Source organism: Hyaena hyaena, unplaced genomic scaffold, assembly GCF_003009895.1.
Source record: "Hyaena hyaena isolate Hyena2069 unplaced genomic scaffold, ASM300989v1 scaffold_5, whole genome shotgun sequence".
Classification (NCBI taxonomy): domain Eukaryota; kingdom Metazoa; phylum Chordata; class Mammalia; order Carnivora; family Hyaenidae; genus Hyaena; species Hyaena hyaena.
This window is the reverse complement of record NW_024080637.1, coordinates 1,507,820-1,532,735: the sequence shown is the minus strand read 5'-3', so window position 1 is coordinate 1,532,735 and position 24,916 is coordinate 1,507,820. Positions and strand designations below refer to the sequence as shown.

The following is a 24,916-nucleotide window of genomic DNA, read 5'->3' as shown; positions in this document are numbered from 1 at the left end:
TTAATTGCTTCTTTTTTTTACGTTTATTTATTTATTGTGAGAGAGCTAGAGAGAGCATGAGCGGGAAAGGGTAGAGAAAGAGGGAGGAGAATCCCAAGCAGGCTCTGCACTGTCAGCACAGAGCCCAGTGTGGGGCTCAAACTCATGAACCATGACTTGAGCTGAAGACGGATGCTTAACTAACTGAGCCACCCAGGCGCCCCAGAAATTAATTGCTTCCTAGTAAAAAAGGACAGTGACTGGGTATCAGAAAACTGGTATTAGTTCATCTCCATCATCAACTACCTATTTTTTCTAGGGCAAGTGAGTATTTCTCCACAGGCTTTTATTTCTCACTTAGAGATAATGTCAAAGATCTATGTATTGGGGTTTTTCACAAAAATAAGGAGAATTTGCTCATGGAAAGTTAACACTTTCATAAACATTTCATTGCAAATTGACAAATAGCAATTAATTTATAAATCAGTAATTTTCTGTTATTGTGATCCTTTTTATTTTTCATTTAATGCTTTGTCTATTTCAGTTACTGGTTATTTATAACATGTATTAGGTTAATTTTAGCACATTTGTTACTTTTTTATTAAAGTATAATTGACATTCAATTTTATATTAGTTTCCAGCGTACAACATATTGATTTGACACTCAGTGCTCACCATGCTAAGTGAAGTCACTATGTATCACCATACAATGTTATTACAGTATTATTTACTACATTATCTATGCTGTACTTTTCATCACTGTGACTTATTTATTTTATAACTGGAAGTTTGTACCTCTTAATCCCCTGTATCCGTTTCACCCATTATCCCATTCACTCACTCCTCTGACAACCATATAGGTGAAATCATTTATGGTATCTGTCTCTGTCTGTCTGACTTTTTTCACTTTCCATCGTACCCGTTAGGCCCATCCATGTTGAAAATGCTAGCTCTCATTCTTTGGTTATGTCTGAGTAATATTCTGTTTTATGTATATATACTACATCTTCTTTATTCATTCATCTATTGACAGATATTTGGGATGCTTCCATATCTTGGCTATCATAAATAATGCTGCAATCTACATAAAGGTGCATGTATCTTTTCAAATTAGTGTTTACATTTACTTCGGTTAAATACCTAGTAGTGGAATTACTGGATTGCATATTATTTCTGTATCTGTGCTTTTGAGGAACCTCCATACTGTCTTCCACAGTAGTTGTACCAATATATATTCCTACCAGCAGCTCATGAAGGTTCCTTTTTCTCCACATCCTTGCCAGCACTTGTTATTTCTTGTGTTTTTTATTTTAGTCATTCTGACTGATGAGTGATATCTCATTATGGTTTTGATTTGCATTTCCCTAATTATTAGTGATGGCGAGCAGCTTTTCATGTATCTGTTGGCCATTTGTATTTATTCTCTGGAAAAAATGTTGAAGTCCTCTGCTCATTCTTTAATCAGATTATAGTTTTGGTGTTGAGTTATAGAATATCCTCATGTAATTTGTATATCAACCCCTTCTTGGGTTATCATTTGTGGATATCTTCTATTCAGTGAGTTGTCTTGCCTGAGGAGATATATCCATAAATATGTTCCTAAAGCTGATGTTCAGGAGATTACTGCCTATGTCTTCTGTTAGGAGTTTTACAATTTAGGTCTCACAGGTTTCCCAGCACCATTTATTGAAGAGACTGTCTTTTCTTCATTGCATATTCTTTTTTTTTTCTTAATGTTTATGTATTTTTGAGGGAGAGAGAGAGCAAGCACGGGAGAAAGAGGGTCAGAGAGAGAGAGGGAGACACAGAATCCAAAGCAGGCTTCAGGCTCCACACTGTCAGCACAGAACCCGACATGAGGCTCAAACCCACAAACTACAGGATCATGACCTGATCTGAAGTCAGACCATCTGAGCCACCCAGGCACCCCTCCATTGTACATTCTTGACTCCTTTGTCATTGATAATTGACTGTGTAGGTGTGGATTTATTTCTGGGCTCTGTATCCTGTTGAATTAATCTATGGGTCTATTGTGTCAGTACCAGACTATTCCAATTACCACTGCTTTGTAGTATATCTCAAAACCTGGGATTGTGATCCCTTCAGTTTTGTTGTTCTTTCTCAAGTTTTTTTGTGGCTCCATACAAGTTTTAAGATTATTTGTTCTAGTTCTTTGAAAAATGCTTTTGGTATTTCGATAGAGATTGCAGTGAATCTGTAGATGTTTAGATATTATGGACATTTAACAATATTAAATTGTTAAATTTATATTGTATATATAATATACAATATACTATATATTCTTTCAGTCATGAGCATGAACTACTTTTCTATTTGTGTCATCTTCAATTTCTTTCATCAGTTTCTTATCGATTTCAGAGTATAGGTCTTTCACTTCATTGTTTAAATTTATTCCTAGGTATTTTATTTTGGTATAGTTGTAAATGGGATTGTTTTCTTAATATCTGTTTCTACTACTTCATTGTTAGTATGTAGAAGCACAACAGATTTCTTTATATTAATTTTGTATCCTCCTTCTTCACTTCATTTATTAGTTTTAGTAGATTTTTTGTGGGGTCCTTAAGTGTTTTCTATACACAGTAGCATGTCATCTGCAAATAGTGACAATTTAACTTCTTCCTTACCAGTTTGGGTGCCTTTTACTTCCTTACTTTCCTGGCTGTTGCAGCTAAGACTTGCAGTAGTACTGTGTTGAACACCAGTGGTGAGAGTGGACATCCTTACCTTGATACTTACCTTAGAGGAAGAGCTTTCGGTTTTTCATCATTGAGTATGATATTACCTGTGGTATTTTTTTTATATGGCCTTTATTATGTTGAGATATGTTCCTGCTAAAACTACTTTGTTGAGGGTTTTTATCATGACTGTATATTGCACTTTGTCAAATGCTTTTCTGCATCTGTTGATGTGATCACATGGTGTTTATTAGTCCTCTTGTTGATGTGATATATCACATTGATATGTGAATATTGAGCCACTCTTGCCTTCCCGGAATAAATCTCACTTAATTGTGGTGAATGAACCTTAAAGTGTTATTGAATGTGGTTTGCTAATATTTTTGAGGATTTTTGCATCTGTGTTCATCAGAGTTCTTGGCTTGTAGTTATCTTTTTTTAGTGGAGTCTTTATCTGGTTTTGGTATCAGGGTAATGCTGGCCTCATGGAATCAATTTGGACATTTTCCTTCCTCTTCTATTTTTTGGAATAGTTTGAGAAAAATAGGTATTAACTCTTCTTTAAATGTTTGGTAGAATTTACCTGTGAAGCCAGCTGGTCCTGGACATTTGTTTATTGGGAGTTTTTAAATTACTGATTCAATTTCATTACTAGTAACAGTTCTGTCTAAATTTTCTTTTTCTTCCTGATTACATTTTGGAAAATTGTATGTTTCTAGGAATTTATCCATTTCTTCTAGGTTGTCCAATTTGTTGGTATACAATTTTTCAAAGCATTCTGTCTTAATTCTTTGTATTTCTGTGGCATGAGTTGCTATTTTTCCTCTTTCATTTATGATTTTTATTTATTTGATTCTGATTTTTTCTTTTGACTCTTTCTTGATGAGACTGGTTAAAGGTTTATCAGTTTCATTTTTCAAATAACCAGCTCTTGGTTTCATTTCCTTTCTATGTTTTTTTTAGTCTCTTTCATTTATTTTTACTCTAATCCTTATTATTTCCTTTCTTCTATTAACTTTAAGCTTTGTTCTTCCTTTTCTGGCTTCTTTAGGTGTAAGGTTAGGTTGTTTGGGATTTTTCTTGTTTCTTGAGATACGTCTGGCTTGCTGTAAACTTCCCTCTTAAAACAGCTTTTGCTGCATCCCAAAGATTTTGGACTGTTATGTTTTCATTTCCATTTGTCTCCATGTATTTCCTCTGATTTCTTTGTTAGCCCATTGGTTGTTTGGTAGCAAGTTGTTTAGCCTCCTTGTATGTGAGGGTTTTTTTTCTATTTTTTAAAATTTGCTTTCTAGTTTCATACCACGGTAGTTGGAAATGATGCTTATTATTAGTTCCATCTTCTTAAATTTATTGAGCCCTGTTTGTACCCTAACATGTGATCTGTCCTGGAGAATATTCCATGTTCACTTAAAAAAAAAAAATGTATATTGTGCTGTTTTGGGATGGAATGTTCTGTATATATCTGTTCAGTACATCTGATTGAATGTGTCATTCAAAGTCACTGTTTCCTGGTTGATTTTCTGTCTGAATGATCTATCCAATGATGTTAGTGTGATGCTAAGTCCTCTACTATTATTATATTTCTGTCAGTTTTTCCCTTTATGATTGTTAATATATTTGCTTTATGTATTGAGGGGTTTCAATGTTAGGTGCATAGATATTTACAGTGATTATATCCTCTTGTTGAAATGATCCCTTTATTATTATGCAGTGCCCTTCTTTGTCTCTTGCTGCAGTCTTTGTTTTAAAGTCTACTTTATCTAGGTGTTGCTATCCAGGCTTTTTTTTCTTCTTCCATTTTCATAGAATATTGTTTTCCATCTCTTCACTTTCAGTCTATTTGTGTCTGTAGGTCTGAAGTGAGTGTCTTGTAGGCTTGTATAGATTTAGCATGTAGACAGGTCTTGTTTTCCTTTTTTTCTTTTTTTAATGTTTGGTTTTTTTTAGAGAGAAGGAGAAAATGCATATGGGACAGGGACAGAAAGAGAGGGAGGCAGAGAATCTGAAGCAAGCTCCAGGCTCTGAGCTATCAGCACAGAGCCTGATGTGGGTTTCGAACCCACAAACTGCAAGATCATGACCCGAGCCACAGCTGAATGCCCAAAAAACTGAGCCACCCAGGCACCTCTACATGGGTCTTGTTTTCGTATCCATTATATTAGTCACTCGTTGTCTTTTGATGGGAGCATTTAGTCCATTTATATTTAATTATTGATAAGTATATATTTATTACCATTTTGTTGTTTTCTTACCGTTTTTGTAGTTGTTCTTTATTCCTTTCTTCTCTTGCTCTCTTCTCTTGTTGGTTTGATGGCTTTCTTTAGAGTTATGCTTGGATTCCTTTCTCTCTGTGTTTTGTGTATCAGTTATAGGTTTTTGATTTGTGGTTGCCACTGGGTTGATATATAACATCCTGTGCTTTGGGCAATTTATATTATGTTGATATTTATATTAAGTCACTTAAGTTTGAACACATTCTGAAAGCACTAAATATTTACTTCCTTCTCCATGTTTTATGTATATAATGTATTTTACATCTTTTTATTTTTTGTATCTTTTGGCTAATTTTTGTAGATATAGATCGTTTTACTGCTTTTGTGTTTTAATCTCCATACTGGCTTTATAGGTGATTAATTTACTGCCCTTAAAATATGTTTGCTTTTACCTGTTAAATGCTTTCCCTTCATAATATTCTTGCACCTGGTTATGTCTTTTGTTTCCCCCTTAAAGAATTCCCTTTAAAATTTCTTATAAGGCTGGGTTAATGATGGATGAACTTGTTTAACTTTTGTTTGTCTGGGAGACTGTTTATCTCTCCTTCACTTCTCAGCATTAAACCTTGCTGGGTAGAGTATTCTTGGTTGTAAGTTTTTTTCCTTTCAGTGCTTTGAATATATCATGCTACTTCCTTCTATTCTGCAAAGTTTCTGCTGAAAAATCAGCTGATAGCCTTATGAAATTGCCCTTATACATAACATTTTTATTTTCTCCTGCTTTTAAAATTCTCTATCATTATGTCATTTTAATTATATTTATGATGGTATAATCCTCCACGTATTCGTTTTGGAGGATCTCTTTGCTTTGCAAATTAGGAAAGTTTCCAGCTGTTATTTCTTCAAATAATTTTCTGCCTCCTTTCTCTCTGTCTTCTCCTTGTGGGAACCCCCAATAATATGAATGCTATGCTTGGTGATGTTGTAGAGGTCCCTTAACCTTTTTTTTTTTTTTTTCTTATTTTTTGTTTTTGATGTTCAGCTTGGGTGCTTGCTTCCACTTTGTCTTTCCAGATCACTGATTTGTTCTTTTGCATCCTCTCATCTGCTATTGATTCCCTCTAGTGCATTTTTTATTTCAGTTATTGAATTTTTCAGCCCTGACTGATTCTTTTTTATATTTTCCATCTCTTGAAGTTTTCACAGAGTTGATCTACTCCTCTCAAGTCCAGTGAATGTCTTTATGATTGTTAGTTTGAATTCTTTATTAGGCATATTGCTTATCTCTGTTTCATTTAGCTCTTTAACGATGATTTTGTCTTGTTCTTTCATTTAGGACATATTCCTCTGTCTCCTCATTTTGTCTAACTCTCTGTGTTTGTTTCTGTATAGATTAGGTCTGTCAGCTACTTCTTCTGGTCTTGAAAATAGTGGTCTGGCATGGAAAAGGTCTTGTAGTATCTTACAGCACAATCCCTCCTGGTCATCAGAACTAGGTGCTCCAGGAGTATCCCCTGTATGGGCTGCCTATGCCCTACAGTTGTGGCTGGGCCATGATTACCTTCAGCTCAGCTTGCTGCAGTCACCTGCTTTGCCTGCTGTGGATGCACTGGTCAGGATTTGCTCCCAGTGCTATTGAGAAGCCAAGCTGAGGCTTCCATGGGCTAGTAGGTGGATAGGCTGACAGTCAGCCTAGCCACCTGCAGTGAGTCTCTGTGCCACAGCTGTAAGTCTAACTAAAGGGCAGGGTTTGCTCCCTGTGAAGCCAACTAAGAGGCCTCACTGCAGGAACTGCAGTTGTGCTCATGTTTGGGATTATTTACCTGCCTCCCCAGAGTTGGAGTACTGTGGAGTGGCACAGGCCTGGCCAGGGCTACCTGTCAGGTGTGGCAGGGCAGGAGCTAATTTGCAGGGTTGCCTACCAAGGCGGACAGGTTGGGCGTGTCTGCAGGGTAGCATGGGGCAGAACGTGGCATTAGCGAGCTAGAAGGAGAGTGTTAGAACGGGCTCCCAGAAGCATCTCCTTAGGGGAGAAGGGAGAAAAATGGCACTAGCCAGCACTTTTTTCCCTGGGAGGAATCTGCAGATCCTGCCCTTCATGCACACATTCCGAAATTAGTTACTAAATCTCCATGTATACCCCAGGTGCTTTGCACACTGCTGCATCTGTGCTGTGTCTAGAGCTGAGTTATTTAGTGTGCTGGCTCTTTAAGATGGGGGGTGCTCTGTTTCCTGTTGCCATCAGTAGGAAACTCTTGGAGTTGCTGATTTTTATAGCCCCCAGTGTTCAGTCAGATGTTATAGGGACTCATCAGACCCAGGGATGCCCAGTGTGGGGTCTGAGCTCCTTCTCCATCCTTGTGTTGCCCTTCCTGTGTGTGATTGGTCCCACTGGAGATTTGGTTCCCAACCAGGTCTCTACCCCTCCTACCCTTTCTACATGGCCTTCTCTGTGAGACGAGCTCTGGAAGGTCTGTTCCACCAGTCTTCAGGCCATTTTCAGAGCTGGTTTTGTGTAGCTGTAGCTGTTGCCTTGGTGTGTCTGTGGGACAAGTTCAGCATCCTCTCACTCTCCCGTCTTTTCCACGTTTGTCAGTTTCAATAGTCTTTTTCAAAAAACCAACCTTTGGCTCTGACTGTATTTTGTCTTTCCTATTTAGTATCTATTCTTTTATCTCATTTCATTTTTTTTTTGGTGAATTAATCACTTCTTCCTGTTCTAAGTTATAATTGACACTTTCAAGTGTAATTTTCCCTTGTTGTGATTTTGTTACCTTCCATGAATTTTAATAGTATTTTCATAATTTAGTTCCAAGCATTAATAGCATTTTTGTCCCCAGAATTTTAAAAGGAAATGCAATTTCTGTATCCATAAATAAAAGTTTAGCAAGTAGTAAATTTAAAGAAATAGTTTTACTGTCTTGTTAAACACATCAGTGTTACCTAATTGGATTTAATTTTGGAGATATGTGGGCTCTCAGTTTTTAGGAGTAAGCAAATAAATGAAAGAAAAATGAAAGTAATTTAATTAAACTTATAGTACATCCAGGATATAAAACAGCTTCCACACCTTTATACTTTGCAGTGAGAATTTATTTCAGAATGATTTCAAGGTATTGCAGTAGTCTCACTCTTGAAAGAATAAACTTGTTTGGCTAATAGTACCCTATTTATCTTGGTGGGAAAAGAGAAATTTTTTTTGAAGGTTTCAGCAGACTTGAAACTCTCCTTTATCCATAAAATCCAGTTAAAGGAAATCCTTGCATTGACTGTGCTTTTTCTCATTAACTCTTCCCCTTCCCTCCCACTCCCACCTAGTGGTCAGGTGCATACCATAATCTATCACAATCTTTGTCCAGTTTTTGGCTTCATAAATAAAAGAAAGTTTTAGAGAGCTTTCAGGAGTTTTCCAAACAATCATTTAAACAATAAAAATATTTGAAAATAGTAAGTTTTTTTTGGAAATTTGGAATAATATGGATATTGTTTTAGCTGGAGAATATACAGTCAAAGTGGAGTATGCAAGTATATGAAACACTTTTTCTTTCTTATGGTTCCTCATTTCATTTTGGGACAGAATCAACTTACTGCATGTGTGTTTGTGGTAAGGCATAAGGATCTTCTTGAGATGAGACTTGCTGAACGTTGAGTACGTGTTTACAGGGGGCTGTATAAGTCCCTTCTTTGAAATCCTTCTTGAAATGAACTTCGTAGGTGGTAAGATTTAACTCTCTGAGCTGAAGATTTAACACACATTTAGTATGTGGGAATTCATTCCATAAACTGAATATCTAAGAAGAGGAAATAAATTGTCATAATTGTTTTAAGATTAATCATAATTTCTTCTCTTTCTCTTCTTACAAGAAAACTGGAGGTTTTCTTCTTTAGGAATAATAAAACATTTAAAATTTGGGTATTTAATTCTGCTTATATAATTTTATTGAACATATTTCTTGTGGAACAATATACTTGCATAAAGAAGTATGTGTAGCAAATGATATTTTATGCTGTTAATTGAATGGCTAAAGTAACATGGGAAAGAGTAGATTTTTTTTATCATATTTTTTTTTAAATCACAGAACATATTCAAAATATAATGACACTGGAAGAGTCTGTTCAACATGTGGTCATGACTGCTATTCAGGAGGTAAGTGTTTTTCATGTTTGCATATGTATGAAAATCCTAAACCAATTGGCACAAAAATGATCACATACATCTTATGGATGTATATTTTTCTACTTGTATAAACTTGCCCTTTGTTGCGGATTCACTTACCTTAAATTAGTGTGCCTTCCCTTCTTTTCTTTCCCCCCCATTTTTTTTTTTAAATGTTTTATTCTAGGAGAGAGAGAGAGAGACAGCATGAGCAGGGGAGGGTCAGAAAGAGAGGGGCTCACAGACTGAAACAGGCTCCAGGCTCTGAGCTGGCAGTCAGCACAGAGCCCGACGCGGGGCCCGAACCCACGAACCACGAGATCATGACCTAAGCCAAAGTCGGACGCTTAACCGACTAAGCCACCCAGGCGCTCCTCCCCCAAATATCTTAAAAGGACTTCAAGCCCAATTTTAGTACTTCTGTATTTTAAAAGAGAAATTAATATTGTCAGGTTCCCTTATTTTTTAATGTTTATTTATTTTTGAGAGCAAGAGAGAGCACAAGCAGGGGAGAGGCAGAGACACAAAATCCGAAGCAGGCTCCCAGGTTCTGAGCTGTTGTCAGCACAGAGCCCAACATGGGGCTCAAACTCACAGACCACAAGATAATGACCTTGAGCCGAAGTTGGATGCTTAACCGACTCAGCTACCTAAGTGCCTCTGTCAGATTTCCTTAAATAATTTCACCTAAGCAGAATAACAACCTCTGACCAGATAGGAATTCTTATTTTTTCTTTTCTTTTTTTTTCCTGCCAATTAGAGCACTCTTTCTTGAGATTTTAAAGAATTGAAATGTATTGTAAATATATCTTACTTTCATTTTCAGAATGGAGAAACTGTGAGCAAATATGGTGATAGGTTTGGGAGCCAGGTAGCCTGGGTTCAAGCCAATCTAGTTGTATAGGTTGAACCAGAGAGATTCAGAATTCACATGGTACGTGTTGAATCTTAACATCAGACTGAAAGGCCAGGATGAAGTGCAGTGCAGATTATGTCCAAGGGGATTATATGAGTGAGGATTAGTGACTACAAACAGTTTGGCAAGGGCATGATTTGGAAGGAGGCATCTTGCAGGAGGTTAGCAGTTTGTGTGCTCTGAGTTTGCATTGTTGACTTGAATTTAAAGCATCACAGCACAGGGGTGCCTGGGTGGCTCAGTTGGTTAAGTGTCTGAGTTCAGGTCCGATCATGATCTCACAATTTGTGGGTTTGAGCCTCACATTGGGCTCAGTGCTGACAGCTCAGAGCCTGGAGCCTGTTTCAGATTCTGTGTCTCCCTCTCTCTCTGCCTTTCTCCTACTTGGGTGCTCTCTCTCTCTTTCTCAAAAATTGAATAGACATTAAATTAAAGACAAAAACAAAAAGAAAAAAAGCATCACAGTACCTAAGTTTGCCTTTCATATTACTTTCATAGAATCTTTTTTTCATATACTTGTAACTCCTACATTTAAAATGACTTCTCTAAGAATTTTGCCGTATCACTCATTTACAGGCTGTGTTTTAAAAGTGTTTATTTTATGGGAGAATCTCTTTGTTTATTATTATTTGATGTGTTCAGTGTTATTCAGTAGTTCATCTTTTAGAACTTGGATTGTAGGGGCGCCTGGGTGGCTCAGTTGGTTGGGTGGCCAACTTTAGCTCAGGTCATGATCTCGCGGTCCGTGGGTTCGAGCCCCATTTCAGGCTCTGTGCTGTTGGCTCGGAGCCTGGAGCCTGCTTCTGATTCTGTGATTCCCTCTCTCTCTGCCCCTCCCCACTCAAGCTCTGTGTCTCTCTGTCTCAAAAATAAAATAAACACTATAAAATGTTTTTAGTAAAGAACTTGGATTGTAGTTTTTCAGTATACAGGTATTTTATTTTTAAAAATTTTTATTTATTTTTGAGAGAGAGAGAGAACACAGTGGGGAAGGGGGAGAGGGAGAGGGAGACACAGTATCTGAAGCAGGCTCCAGGTTCTGAGTCATCAGCACAGAGCCCGACACGGGGCTCAAACTCACAGACCGTGAGATCATGACCTGAGCTGAAGTTGGACGCTTAACCGACTGAGCCACCAAGGTGCCCCACAGTATACAAGGATTTTAAATATATCTGTGTATTTCAAGTACACTTTACTTCTTATGTCCCCACTGATGTAATAGTTGAATGTTGTGTTATTTAGCTTAAGCCTCTAATAAAGTTTTTATTTAAATATTCTCAGGATCATCAAATTATGGCAAGGGAAAACTAAATATAAAGCATTTACTGCCCTTTCAAGTAAACCTATTTTTATTTCATAATGTCTCTTTATTGTACTTAACGTTGCTACTTTAATTCCCTAGTTGATGAGCAAAGAAATATTGAGCTGTCCCACAAATGATGCTGTCGGAGAGTTAGAGCAACAGGTAAGTATCCTAGTGTGTGGGGAGAGTATTGAAAAGAGTCCTGCACTTCCTTAGGCAATTACTGTCGTAATGCATACATAGGAGAACATATAGAAGAATACTTGCCTCCATGAAACGTAGCTTGTTTATTCTGTAATATCTCAACTGAATAGTATTATGAATTCCTTCATGAATGCAAGTAGTGTTGGTCTCCAGAAGTTTTTATGATCGTGTTCAAAGAGATGAGTGACATTGAACTTTCCTTCTGAACCTTCTAATATGTATGTGGCTCATTCTAGATGGTTGCACAGTTAAATAGCAGACAGTGTAAAAAATTCTGCTAAGCTGTAATTTATCTAGTAAGGTCATTTCCGTCATGTTGCTGTCCTCTCTCCTGATTGTGAAGAAGCCGCTCCATGCGCTGTGTTCAAGGCTCCTTTCCCCGGTTCTACTGCATACCGTTTCACATGGGGGAGGACACTGTCCTGGGCTGTAGGGAGGGGCTCAAGGAGAGGCCGTTGCATCTAGCACTTTTCCTGCTTTACCTTGGAACACCTATTTTTCATGAGTGTCACCAGGCATCTCACCAGGTATTTCAAACTAAAACTTTCCTGTGAGATTTTTATTTGAATTTAAACACTGTGTTTCTTCAAAGTCTTGTGTAGTGAAATTAAACAACATCCTCTAATACTCTGCTGTTTGAACATCTCATAATGAGTGCTGTGTGCCCAGGGGAGAAGGTTAACACTCCCTATGACAAGGATAAAGAGCACCCCCCCCCCCAGCACACAGCACAGTTAAGGCCGTGCCACCACTTCAGGGCAGCTGACCATCGTTTTGGTGTTGAATCCCTGTATGACCTGTCTCACTAATATGGCATTCTATGTTAATAGAACTTCAGATTTTTTTAAAAAATGCACATTGAAGTGAAAAACAAATTTTTTTTCTTAAAGATTTACCTAAAATTTTATTTCTGTGGAACTTTTGCTTTAAATATTAATGAGACTATGTAAATATTCATACAAAAACAACAAATTGAGATTTACTCATTAATAGATAAAATTTTTTAATGTTTTTATTTAAATTCCAGTTAGTTGACATACAGTGTAATATTGGTTTCGGGTATACAACTTAGTGATTCAGCACTTCCATACATCACCTGGTGCCCATCACGAGTGCCCTCCTTAGCCCCCATCTCCTATTTCCCCCACCCCCCCACCCACCTCCTCTCTGATGACCATCAGTGAGTTCTCTATAATTATAAAACTTAATACCCAAAAAACAAATAATCCAATTTAAAAGTGAGCAGAAGACATGAGTAGATATTTTTCTAAAGAGGACTTGCCGATGGCCAACAGACACATGAAAGGATGCTCAGCATCACTGATCATCAGGGAGATGCAGACCAGAACAATAATGAGTGCCTTCTTCACTGCTGCATCCATGCAGCTGAGCTATGTTAGAGAAAAGCACAGCCATTTATTTGAATTGAAGTCACTACGGATGCATGGTTTCCATCTGCAGTTAGGTCTTCAGCAGTGTTTTATACTAATCAGTACCTTCTCCCAGGACCAAACAGCTATCTCACATGACTATCCATTTGTGTCAGGTCACCACAGTACAGTCTTCCCCCTCACTCTGACTAGGAGTCACTTATTTTTGAGTGCCCACTGTGTCCCAGAGACACTGCTGAGTGTTTTTCCTGTGTTGTCTCATTTGAACAGTAAGTTTCAAATGGAGACTTAGAGAGAGTAGACTTGTTAATAAATTTTAATAACCATTTTAATATCCATGTATTTATGTCCATACATCTGTTTTTTAATTCGTGTCACAACACAGCTTTCTAAGAATTAGAACATTTTCTGTTTCAGCTTAAAAGGGCCTTGGAAGAACTTCAGGAAGCACTGGCAGAAAAAGAAGAACTGAGGCAAAGGTGCCAAGAACTGGATTTGCAGGTGCGGAAGAGAAACCAATATGAGGAAAATTTCCTTGCTAAGTTTACAAAGGTTTTATTTTAAATAATTCATTGGCAAAGTGTTTTGGAGGTTGGGTTCCACTCCATGGAGGGAAAATTTAAAATATTTGTCATAGGCTTGAGTATTCAAGCATGAATTTCCTAATTACGTTTCTCTTAGAGTTGAAAATTGCAAACTACTTCTTTGAGAAAATCATTTTAATTGTGGAATTTCAAGTATTTAGATGAGCCCTTAGTTTCTTTTGTAAAACGGAGAAACTAAAATATCTACTAAACGAACGAATATTTAAGTGAAGTCATTTATGGAAGTATTTAGAAATGCTTCTCTCCCCCTCCCAGTTAAATGCAAGTACCAAGTTTGTTTTGCTAACATGTACATGTATCTAAATATATGTGTGTATAATTCTTACATTCATATGTGTGTACATGCTAGCAAAGTAAACTCGACACGAGAGACAAGAGTTAATGGTTAATAAGGTAGATTAACTCACCTGTATTCAGAACCTACCTGGTTGTATCCTCTCAAGCTAATGACTTAATTTCTTTATAGTTTGGCTTTCTCTTTTGAGAAACGTAGTGATGATAGTGTATATCTCCCAGAGTGACTATGAAGATTGAGTTACCATGCATTAAGCACTTAGAGCAGTACCTGACACATGTAAGCCCTAGGTGTATTTGTGTGAATGTTATTATTATATGAAAGTGTAAATGCACCAGTTATGCAGTAAGTCTTGAAAAATTATGCAAAAGGGTAAATGTGCTGTCATAATACGCTATATGTAAATTGCATGTTTTTGTTCAAATAGTGAGTTACATAAATAATTTACTCCCTGAAAAGTATGAAAACAAGGAACAAGGGTTGTGAGAGCATCATCATGGCTTGATGAGATAAAGATCTAGACTGACAGGACTGGGCAATATTTCTAACCCATAAGGGCTTGCACATAAAGAAAAGAGAAGCAACTCGGTCAAGCTGACTCAGCTGCTTAGGGCAGTGACAGCATTGCAATTCTGGTCCTGTAACTTCATCTTTAAAACATCAGTCCCTCCCTATGTGTTTGAACACAGCTAATGTTTATATTTGAACAAAGCCAGTGTCTCAGAATTAGGGGAATTTCTGTCTGTTCTTCCTTCATGTTTCTTGATCACACTCATGTCACACATTATAACACATGTGCACACATACACAGAGCATCTGAGATGTATTATTACCAAATAGGATCTTACTCACCTTCCAGAATACATCCTATAAAGAACAGAGGATTGAATCATTCCAGCATTACCAGTGTTATATAGGATCTCTGTACAGTTTTCTAGAAATTCTTATTTAATAAAGAACACAAAATTCTATGTTAGAAGATGTACTTGTTATACACAGTGAAGGTCATGTGATCACCTGATTTTAGCAGAAAAGTACAGAAACTCAAGTTTTAGCATTTTGATTCCAGTATTAAAACCCTCAGATTATCTGCACACATGAAATGAGTGCTTATATAATTAGAATAAAAAGTAACTTATTAACAACATGGAATCCACATAAGTATACATGACATATATCCCAATTTTATAAGGGACCTTGTTTTTTTTTAAATTTTAAAAATGTATATTCATTTTAGAGAGAGAGAGAGAGAATGAGAACACAAGCAGAGGAGGGGCAGAGAGACTGAGACACAGAATCTGAAGCAGGCTCCAGCCTCTGAGCTGTCAGTACAGAGTTCATTGTGGGGCTCGAACCCATGAACCATGAGATCATGACCTGAACCAATCAGACACTTAACTGATTGAACCACCCAGGTGCCCCATAAGGGAATTTGTTTTTGAGAAATCTTTACTTTTAATCATATGTTCCTTGAGAGTCATTTTTAAATTGGGACAGAGGAGCATTGTTTTTAATACGTGACCAAATGTAACAAAAAAAAGTAAAATAAGCTGCAAAGAAATTCACAAAGGACAGGTAAACAAGAAAAAGGACATAACTTAATGGAAGTTAAAAAGCCGATAGTCAAGGAAGGAAGCAGGTGTGTGATGTTGACAGAAGTACAGCATAGCAGGTATCTGCTCTTCCTTCCTCACCCCTGGCCCATGCAGGGGGGCCTCAGACGTCCTGATGCTTCTACCTGCAGTCTACCCAATCCGAAGGAAAAGTCACCCTTTGATTATTTTGTTTTCTTTCACTGGACTGAGGAGGAGCGGCGAAGACACTGAGGGCATAACTCCTTCTGATAGAAACAGAGGCTGTACACACTGCATCGGGGGGATGGTCTGATACCTAATGGAGTCCCTCCCTGGGAATGGGATCCACTTCTCACCACTCTGATATGAGGTAGTTAAACCTCGGAAGTGAGAGCGTAGCCCAGGTGTTGTAAAGACTGCACACTGCCTCGGCTCGCCAGCCCCTTCCCTGACCATTCACAAGCCCTAGAGTGGTGTGGAGGGAAAACCACCTCAACCATAACTGAGAAAGGAAAACATACTGGGTCTTCACTGCAGTGGACAGGGTGTCGAGAAGTCTTCAACCCACTCCGGAAAACCTAGGGTGTCCTGACTGCCAACAAAGCATGGGTTAGATGAAATGAATAGAAGCCTGACATCTGTGCAAACATTGCAGATTAAAGAGCATGTAAAAGACTTTAGCCAAGCTTAGAAAAATAACGTTTGCTTCCTCTTGTGTAACCGCTTCATAAGAACATACCAGTAAAATAGATTGGGTTGTAAGACAACAAAGTGAGGTTAAAAAAAAAATTCCAGATATAGAAAAACAAATCACTGAATATTGTTAAACAGTAAGCTTATCCTAGGTAAGCTATTGAACTTCATGAATAAGAGAAAAACTAGTCCTTGGTTGTTCAGATAGCAAAGGCAAACCGCCCGGAAAGACAAGACACGCAGGCCCCCCTACAGCTTCAGTGGCACGACATGGAAGTACAACATCTACCGTGTGCTTAGGCCGGGAAGCCAGGGAAAAGGCTTGGATGCAGACTCCTGAGCCGTTCTTGAAAAGACTCCTTGTTGACTCAGTCTAGCTGGCAAACCTGTTTTCAGCAAAATAAAGACGGCAAGAGTGAAGGATCTGGTGAAGCTTGAGTCCTTTTACATATAGAACTGTTTTGGTTCTGTGCAGATTATGGTTATAAATTCTGATTCACTAAGTCAGGAGGCCGGCGCAATTCTGTGTACTTTAAAAAAAGAAAGAAAAATCTCCACATGGTATTTTGATAGGAAGTTTTGAGAAACTCTGTTCCAATCAGGATAACACGGGACCTTCAGGCCAGTTGTGATGCATTTGCCAGGTGCTCTGACCCTGCCTTTCCCAGCCACTATTCGTGCCACCGGCCTCAGTCGGAAACAGTCCTTCGCTGTTGCAGGAGGAGGGCCATAGCAGCGGTCACTCTTGCCGGTGGCGTGTTAGCGAAGACATGCCCCTGTCCACCATTGTACAAGATAAGTTTATATCTGAGGCAGTATTTTCAAACTTTTTATTTATTTATTTATTTTTTATTTCTAGGAGAGAGAGAGAGACAGCGTGAGCAGGGGAGGGTCAGAGAGAGAGGGAGTCACAGACTGAAACAGGCTCCAGGCTCTGAGCTGGCAGTCAGCACAGAGCCCGACGCGGGGCTCGAACCCACGAACCGCGAGATCATGACCCAAGCGAAAGTCGGACGCTTAACCGACTAAGCCACCCAGGCGCCCCAGTATTTTCAAACTTTAATGTGATGAAGTTTGTATTTATTTAAGTGGGCTTCGTGCCAAGTGCAGAGCTCAATGTGGGGCTTAAACTCGTGACTCTGAGATCGAGACCTCGGCTGAGATCAAGAGTTGGATATTGAACCAACTGAGCCATCCAGGCACTCCATATATTTTTTTTAGATAAGCATTTAGGACACAAGTGTTACATTAAAGCTGGGTAATGTGAGAAAAGGAGTCCTTTGTTTTTTTTTTTTTTTAGCTTTTTGAATTTTTCTGTCTCATTTTTAAATAACTCAGAGACAACAAAGAGAGAGATAAAAGAAATGGAGAAGAAAAAAACCCAGAGAGGACAGACGCAGGTACATAATGAACCGAAAGAGAATATCACTATGGATATTAAAGGAGATGTCTAGAACCTCTGCTGGACCTCTTGTGTCATTAGATGAGGGGGGGAGAGGGATAGTGTGCAAGGAATTTGCATGTTTACTACCCACTCCTCTAGGTCTGTGGTTAAAGGTAGCTCTCGAGTCTCACTGCAAAACATGGATAGGAACCAGGTTGGTTACCCACCAGGTGTTGAAAACTGATCTTCCCTTACACCTCAATGTATTTATGTGGTTCTGACACAGGTTGGAAGACTGGGAGTGTTGTTTCTCTTTTGCGAGTCTTTTTGTGACAGCCTCTTCCCTCCAGCTAGAATGAGATTTTGTTTTCTTTGTGTCCCAACTCCTACCCTATGGTATGCTTCCGTCAGAGCACCTTGGACATTTTCTGTTGTGTAATTATTTACATTTTTACCATAAGGATCCTAAGGGTACAGATTCTCATTCTTTTTCATATCTCAGTCATTTAGGATTGTACATGACAGGTAATAGTCACTAAGCTGCTTGCATGACAAGAATAGAGGCATACATTAAATTTAGGGAGAGAAATGGCTTTCTCCTGTAGTCTGCCCGGGAAGAGTTTTCTGAGCCTTTGTGTTGCTTGTTTGGAGGACAGTATCTGTAACTTGCCTGTACTGTGTCTAAGGCACTCACTTGCTTTTAATTTCCTATTACTAGTTCACTGTGTCAATATATAGTCTGATTCACTTGACCCAGTTGAGTTAGTTACATCTATTGACAAAATAATCACAAACCTATGTAGTCATATGTTGAAAATCAGAATAGGTCGACTTTTTTTCAAGCGAATCTTAACAAAATCACTTGTAAACTTTTGATCTTCTAAAAGGTTACAGCCTTTTAAAAAGGCTTGTAAAGATGTTTTTAAATGGAAAAGAAAAAGAACTGAAGGAGCAAACCATGCTTGTTGCGTTAATATGTAAGTAAAGTAAAAATGTATCAGATACTGATACTGATGTGATTCTAAAATTACATATTTTTAGTCATTTTAAATTATACGCAAACAGTCTCAATGTGCAGATGGATTCAGTTCAGCTTTTTGTTGTTGATTCATTAACCAAGCAGTGTGCTTGTCTCTGTAGACTTGATATGTAACAGATAATTATCTGCTATGAACCTAAAATAACTTTGTGCATATGTGTGTGTATTTTAGCTTACTAGGTAACAGCATCCTAATAGTAAATTTGTAACTAAAAGAGGAGCAAATCCATTTTTCAAAGCTTATCAGTATATCAGATTTTAAAGACTTAGGAACATTTTCTTACCAAAACTAGGATGAGCACAACATTTTAAAAATATTCTCCTTGGTTGAAAATATTAACTTGATTTTTTTCTGTATTAAATTATTTTGATTTCTTTTGTTTAACTCAAACCTCCTAGACCCAAAATTCCAGATTTGGAAGGATACTTAGGAATTATGTTGTCTGATTGACCAAGCAAATTTAATGACTCCGTCATAATAATAATGTGGGACTCTGGACTCTAAGCTTTTTTTTGCTATTGATGCTTATATTTACATATTTGTTTTTTAGGTGACTGCACTTCAAGATGAAAAGAATTCATTAGTTTCTGAGAATGAGATGATGAATGAAAAACTTGACCAGTTGGATGGCTCTTTTGATGATCCAAATACAGTGGTTGCAAAAAAGTATTTTCATGCACAGTTACAACTAGAGCAATTACAGGAAGAAAACTTCAGGTAGCATTTTTAGTCAAAATCGTTCCATAGATTTCTGTGCAATCAGGAGCTAAGAAGTCCTATCAGTGACTAATGATTAAGCATTTTATAGTATGCTTAGGACACTGATTAAGCTCTGAAAATACCAAATCGTTTAAGTGGTTCTTGCTTTCACAGGGCTCGTGGCCTAGTTAGGCAAGTAGGATATGCATATAAACAAAACCGTTCAAAATGACTTGTGATTGGGGCCACATAAAAGCTATAGGCTAGTTCAATAGGAGTTTAAGGGAGTGATCCCTGAGGCCTGGGGACAAGGGGTGTTTCTTACATTGGAGAAGGAATCTGATAATAAATGGAAGAAATGGAAATCTTAAGCTAAAGAGATGCTTTTCATTTTAATTTTTATATTTCTTCTTTGGGAAAAAAAAAAAAGGGTGTACATCTTACCTTTAATAAACACGGTCTCTTATGTGCTTGTGGCTGAGCCTTGGACTCTAAGTCCTGGGGAATAGGCACTCTAATTGTACTATATGTATTTTTTGTTACTTTTTAAAATATAATTCAAACTTAAACACAAAAACAGTTGCAAGAATAGTACGAAGAACTCCTGTATACCTTTTAATCAGATTCTGCAATTGTTTTGCAGTGTTTTCTATTTGTTTTAGTAGTCTCTACATATTCTTATAGATGCATATATTTTTTTCTGAACCACTTGAGAGTACTTTGGAGTCATGCACTTTTATCCCTGTATACTTTGGCATACATTTCCTAAAACAAGATCACTGTCTTATAAACGACAATATAGTGATTAAAATTAAGGAATTTGTCATTGATAAAATATTACCATCTAATTCACAGATTGTATTCAAATTCCAATAGTTGTCTCATTGTCTATAGCTATTTATTTTTCCTGTATCAGAATCCAGTCCAGGATCATGCACTGCACTTAGTAGTATTCTTACTCAATGGACTATAAAGACATTACTGTCATCAGTTATTTGATGCTGGAGTCCCAGATTTGACCACTGGGAAGCCTTTCAGTTGGCCCCTACGTCCTTTTAACCTGCTGCTATCCTTTGAGCACGTTTTTACTTTCCTGCACAACAAAATATTCTAGACTCATTCTCCTTCTTTCCAGACTCTGCAATCAGTCATTTCTCCAAGGATTCCTAATTTCTTTTAGTGGAGAATGTTATTTAGAAACAAAGATCTGTGCTCCAGACTTGTTATTTGATTCTTGTGAAGTACAGAGCTAGGAAGTACACTAGCTCAGGTTCCTACTAGCCGATGTTCACCCTTGCCTGTGTCCACACACTGGAATATACACACATCTGCCTTCTTCTCTCTCTCAGTGTGAACAGTGCATTCATATTGACATCTTTCATTGTAGTCCTGTGTCTTTGGGGTTCATTCAGATCTGCATTTCCATATTGTCAACTCCTCCAGCAGTGAGAAACCTGGCTCCCATTTCCCTCAATACATTTACTCATATATTTAATCCTAAAACACACAGAAAGTAATTTAAGAATTGCTAACCTTACCTTTGTAAAAAGCAAAATATTATTAGACTTCAGTATGTTTATGTTTCTGTTACAAGGTAATGTATACGTGTTGCGAAATGAATAAATTCGACGTCTGATGTTTTAACAAATGCATACATTTGTGTAATCACACCTTTATCAATATATAGTTCATTTCAGTCATTGAACAACGTTCTTTTATGCCTTTTCCCAGTCAACCCCTACCTCCCAGAGGCTAATTAACTCTTCTGATTATTTTCCATTATAGATTAGTTTTCTCTGAACTAGAACATCATATAAATTAAATCATGCAACATGAACTTCTTGGTGACTGGTTTCTTTTGCTCAGCATTTTTGTGAGCTTCATCTATGTTTTGAATGTATCTATAATTCATTATTTTTTATTGCTAAGTAGTACTCAAATATTTGGAATTATTCTATATTATACCACACTTTTATTTATCCATTTCCCTTTAGATGGGCATTTGGGTTAATATAAGTAAAAGTATTCTGAACATTATAAGACTTTTTATAGACATTTTTTCTTATTTCTCATTAGTAAATGTATAGAGCATTACTGCTGAGTTATGCAATAGCTCTCTGTTTAAATGTAAAAGATACTGCCAAACAATTTTCCAAAGCAGCCACAACATTTTATACTCCATGAGCAGAGTTTGCTGCTTGTTGCTCTAGTTGTCCTGTGTAGGATAATTTGTTCTTATCTGTCTTTTTAACTTTAAATATTTCAGGGAAAGTGTAGTAGTATTTCATTATGGCTTTAGTTGGCATTTTTCTGATAACAGATGATGTGATAATCCCCTTTTCATGTGCTTATTGGCAATATATCTTACTTTGTGAATTGTCTCTTCACACTGTTGAACTGTTTTTAAATTGGGTTGTTTGTCGTTATCAATTAGTTGTAGGAAGTTTCAGAAATTTGGATACAAATCCTTTTGTGGGATATATGCATGGTAATATTTCACTTATTCTCTGACCTGTCTTTTCATATTTTAAATGGCATATTTCAAAGAGGAAAAGTTCTTAGATGATTTATCAGTATTTTTGATATTAGTGTTTTTTGTGTACTGTCCAAGAGGTCTTTGTCTACTTCCATGCCATGAAAATACTCTCTATTATACTGTTGTAGAAACTTCACAGTAATATCTTTTACATTTAAAGCTATGGTGCATCTTGAATTATCTTCTTAAAAAAATAGTGTAAGGTACGGAGGTCAAGCTTTATTATTTTTTAATTTATTTTGTTACTACTTTTTTTGAAGTTTATTTATTTATTTTGAGAGGGGAGAGATCATGAGCAGAGGAAGGGTGGGAGAAGGGAGAGAATGCCAAGCAGGCTCTGTGCTGACAGCACAGAGCCTGACACAGAGCTCCATCCCATGGACCGTGAGGTCATGACCTGAGCCAAAATCAAGAGGTGGACACTTAACTGACTGAGCCACCCAGGCGTCACTATTTTTATTTTTGTTTTCCATATGGATATCTATTGTTACAATTGCATCATTAAAGCGATTTTAATTTTACTCCAAATAGCTTTATATCTTTGTGAAAATGGTATCATAAAATTTGGGTCATTTTCTGGGCTCTTTAGTTGCTTTCTATTGATCAGCTTGCCTTTATGCCTATATGATGTGGTCTTGATTACTTTAGCTCTAAAGTAAGTTTAAAATCAGGTAGTTTAAGTATTCCACCTTTGTTCTTTCTTTTCAAAATTTGTTTTGGCTATTCCAAGTCATTTGCATTTTCACTTAAAATTGATAATCAACCAGTCAGTTTCTGTTTAAAAAAACCTTTTGTGATATGATTTAGGTTGTATAAAATTGATATGTTAACTATATTGAGAATTTCCATCTATGAATGTGATATCTTCATTTATTTAAGACTTTAATTTCTCTCACCAAGATTGTGTTGTTTCTAGCAGAGAAGTTTTGTATGTATCTTGTTAACTTTATTCCCATTTAGATGCTATTACAAATACAATTAAAATTATTCTGAAAATTGGCTGCTAACATGTACAATTCATTTTTATATATTGAAACTTGAGCTTATATTTTGAAACTTTTATGTCTTCTGAAGTTTCCTATTTCACTTATTGATTCTAGGAATTGGTTTAAATAGAAAATTCTAAGGCATCAATAGTCATCTAACCTATTGATAGAGCTTTACATCTTCTCTTTATTATTTCTGCACTGTATTTATTTTTCTTGCAATGAACAAGAGAAGACATCTTACTTTATTCCAGGTCTTAGGGGGAAAATGTTCAGTTAAGTACCATCAAGTATGAACTTGCTGTAAAGTTTTGTAATTGTTTTTTTTTTTTTTTTTTTATCAATTTGAAGGAGTTACCCATTTTTGTCAAATGATTTTTCTACATCTTGAAATGACAGCATGGTTTTCTTTTTCATTCTTTCATTATGACTTTCAGTGTTTGTTGAACAATCATACTTCAGGGTTAGACCACTTTGGTCATACTTATTATTCTGTACATAATATATATATATTAACTAGATTCAGTTTGCTAATATATTGAGAAGTTTGTGTTTTTTATTTGGTTGTCTTTGTAATAGATACTGGTCTGTAACTTTTTTGATTTTTAATGCCTTTTTTAGGTTGTCAGAGTTCTGCTAGTCTCAGAGTAATTGGGAAGAATTCTCTCTTCCTCTGTTTTCTGAAAGAGTTTATGTATGAATGATATTATTTCTTCCTTGAATGTTTGATAGAATTTATCAATAAAGCAATCTGGACCTATGGTTTTCTTTGTGAAAGGGCTTTTAATGACAAATGCAATTTCATCAGTGGTCATAGGGCTTCTTAGATTTTCTGTTTCATCTATGTCAATTTGTTAAGTTGTGCTTTTCAAAGTATATGTTTATTTCATTTCAGTTATTGAATTTATTGCCATTAAGTTGTTTGTAGTATTCTTTCATTGTCCTTTTAATGACTGTAGGAGCTACACTGATACTTTTTTTTTCATTCCTGATACTGGTAATCTGTTTTTTCTCATTTTTAGTGATCACTCTTACTAGGGTTTCATCAGTTTTATTAATCTATTCAAGTACTTTATTAGATTTCCATATTGTTGTGTGTCTTGGTTCTTTCTTTCTTTCCTTTTATTTACTTTGGATTTAATTTGCTCTTCTTTTCCTAGCCTTTTAAGGTTGAATTCGGACTGACTTTAAGTCTTTCTTCATTTCTAATATATAAGACTTTAAATTCTCCTCTAAGCACTTTTTCTGTGTTCCCAAAATGTAACTGGTTGTCCTTCTGTTGTTATTCAGCCTCAGTATTTTCTAATTTCCTTTGTGATTTCTTCCTTGATGTATGGGTTGTTTAGAAATGTATTATTTACAGTGAGAAAGAATGAAATCTGGCCATTTGTATCAACATGGATGGAACTTGAGGGTGTTATGCTGAGTGAAATAAGTCAGGCAGAGAAGGACAGATACCATATGTTTGCATGTATAGGTGGATTAGGAGGAATTTAACGAAGGACCATGGGGGAGGAGGAGAAGGGGAAAAATAGTTGGGGAGAGGGAGGGAGGCAAACCATGAGAGACTCTTGAATGCTGAGAACAAACTGAGGGCTGATGAGCATGGAGGAGGGCACTTGTTGGGATGAGCACTGGGTGGTATATGGAAACCAACTTGACAATAAACTATTTAAGAAAAAAAAAGAAATGTATTGTTTCATTTCCAGTATTTAAGGCTTTTCTAGACTTCTTATTGTGACTAATTTCTAATTTAAGTCTCTTATGGTTAGAGAACATATTTCATAGATTTCAGTCTTCTGATATTTATTAATACTTATTTTGTTGTTCATGTTTCATTGTGAAGGGTGTTCCATGTGCACTTGCAAAAAATGTGTATTCTGTCATTTTTGACATGTACACATGTCAGCTAAATCGAGTTGGTTAATAGTGTTCAAATCTCTTCTTTTTAGTTTTTTTGTTTGTTTGTTTAGTTCTGTCATTTATTAGAGACTGGTATTAAGCAATGATTGTTGACTTGTGGATTTCTACCTTTGATTCTATCAGTTTTTGCTTCATGTCTTTTAAAACTATTTTTAGGTATATATACATTTATAATATGGCTTTCTAGTAATTGACCCCTTTATAATTATGAAATATTTCTATCTTTGACTATATTTTTTGTCTTGGAATTTATTTTGTTTGACATTAACATAACCACCCCAATTTTCTGTGCTTACTCTTTTCATGGTGTTTTTAAGTCC

General features: G+C 36.6%; 1 protein-coding gene and 1 non-coding gene across 2 annotated transcripts in view; both read left to right on the top strand.

Moving 5' to 3' along the window:
- The window catches only part of HOOK1 (hook microtubule tethering protein 1), a 69,410-nt gene that overhangs the window by 20,443 nt on the left and 24,051 nt on the right, over positions 1-24,916 (top strand). The window contains exons 6-9 of the mRNA XM_039238857.1: positions 8,971-9,038; positions 11,366-11,428; positions 13,279-13,362; positions 19,003-19,169. Coding sequence (XP_039094788.1) covers positions 8,971-9,038; positions 11,366-11,428; positions 13,279-13,362; positions 19,003-19,169 — 382 coding nt within the window. The remainder of the gene's footprint in view (positions 1-8,970; positions 9,039-11,365; positions 11,429-13,278; positions 13,363-19,002; positions 19,170-24,916) is intronic.
- LOC120236456 lies at positions 12,125-12,248 on the top strand. Its single transcript, XR_005529678.1, has one exon. It is a non-coding gene; the product is annotated as a U6atac minor spliceosomal RNA (small nuclear RNA).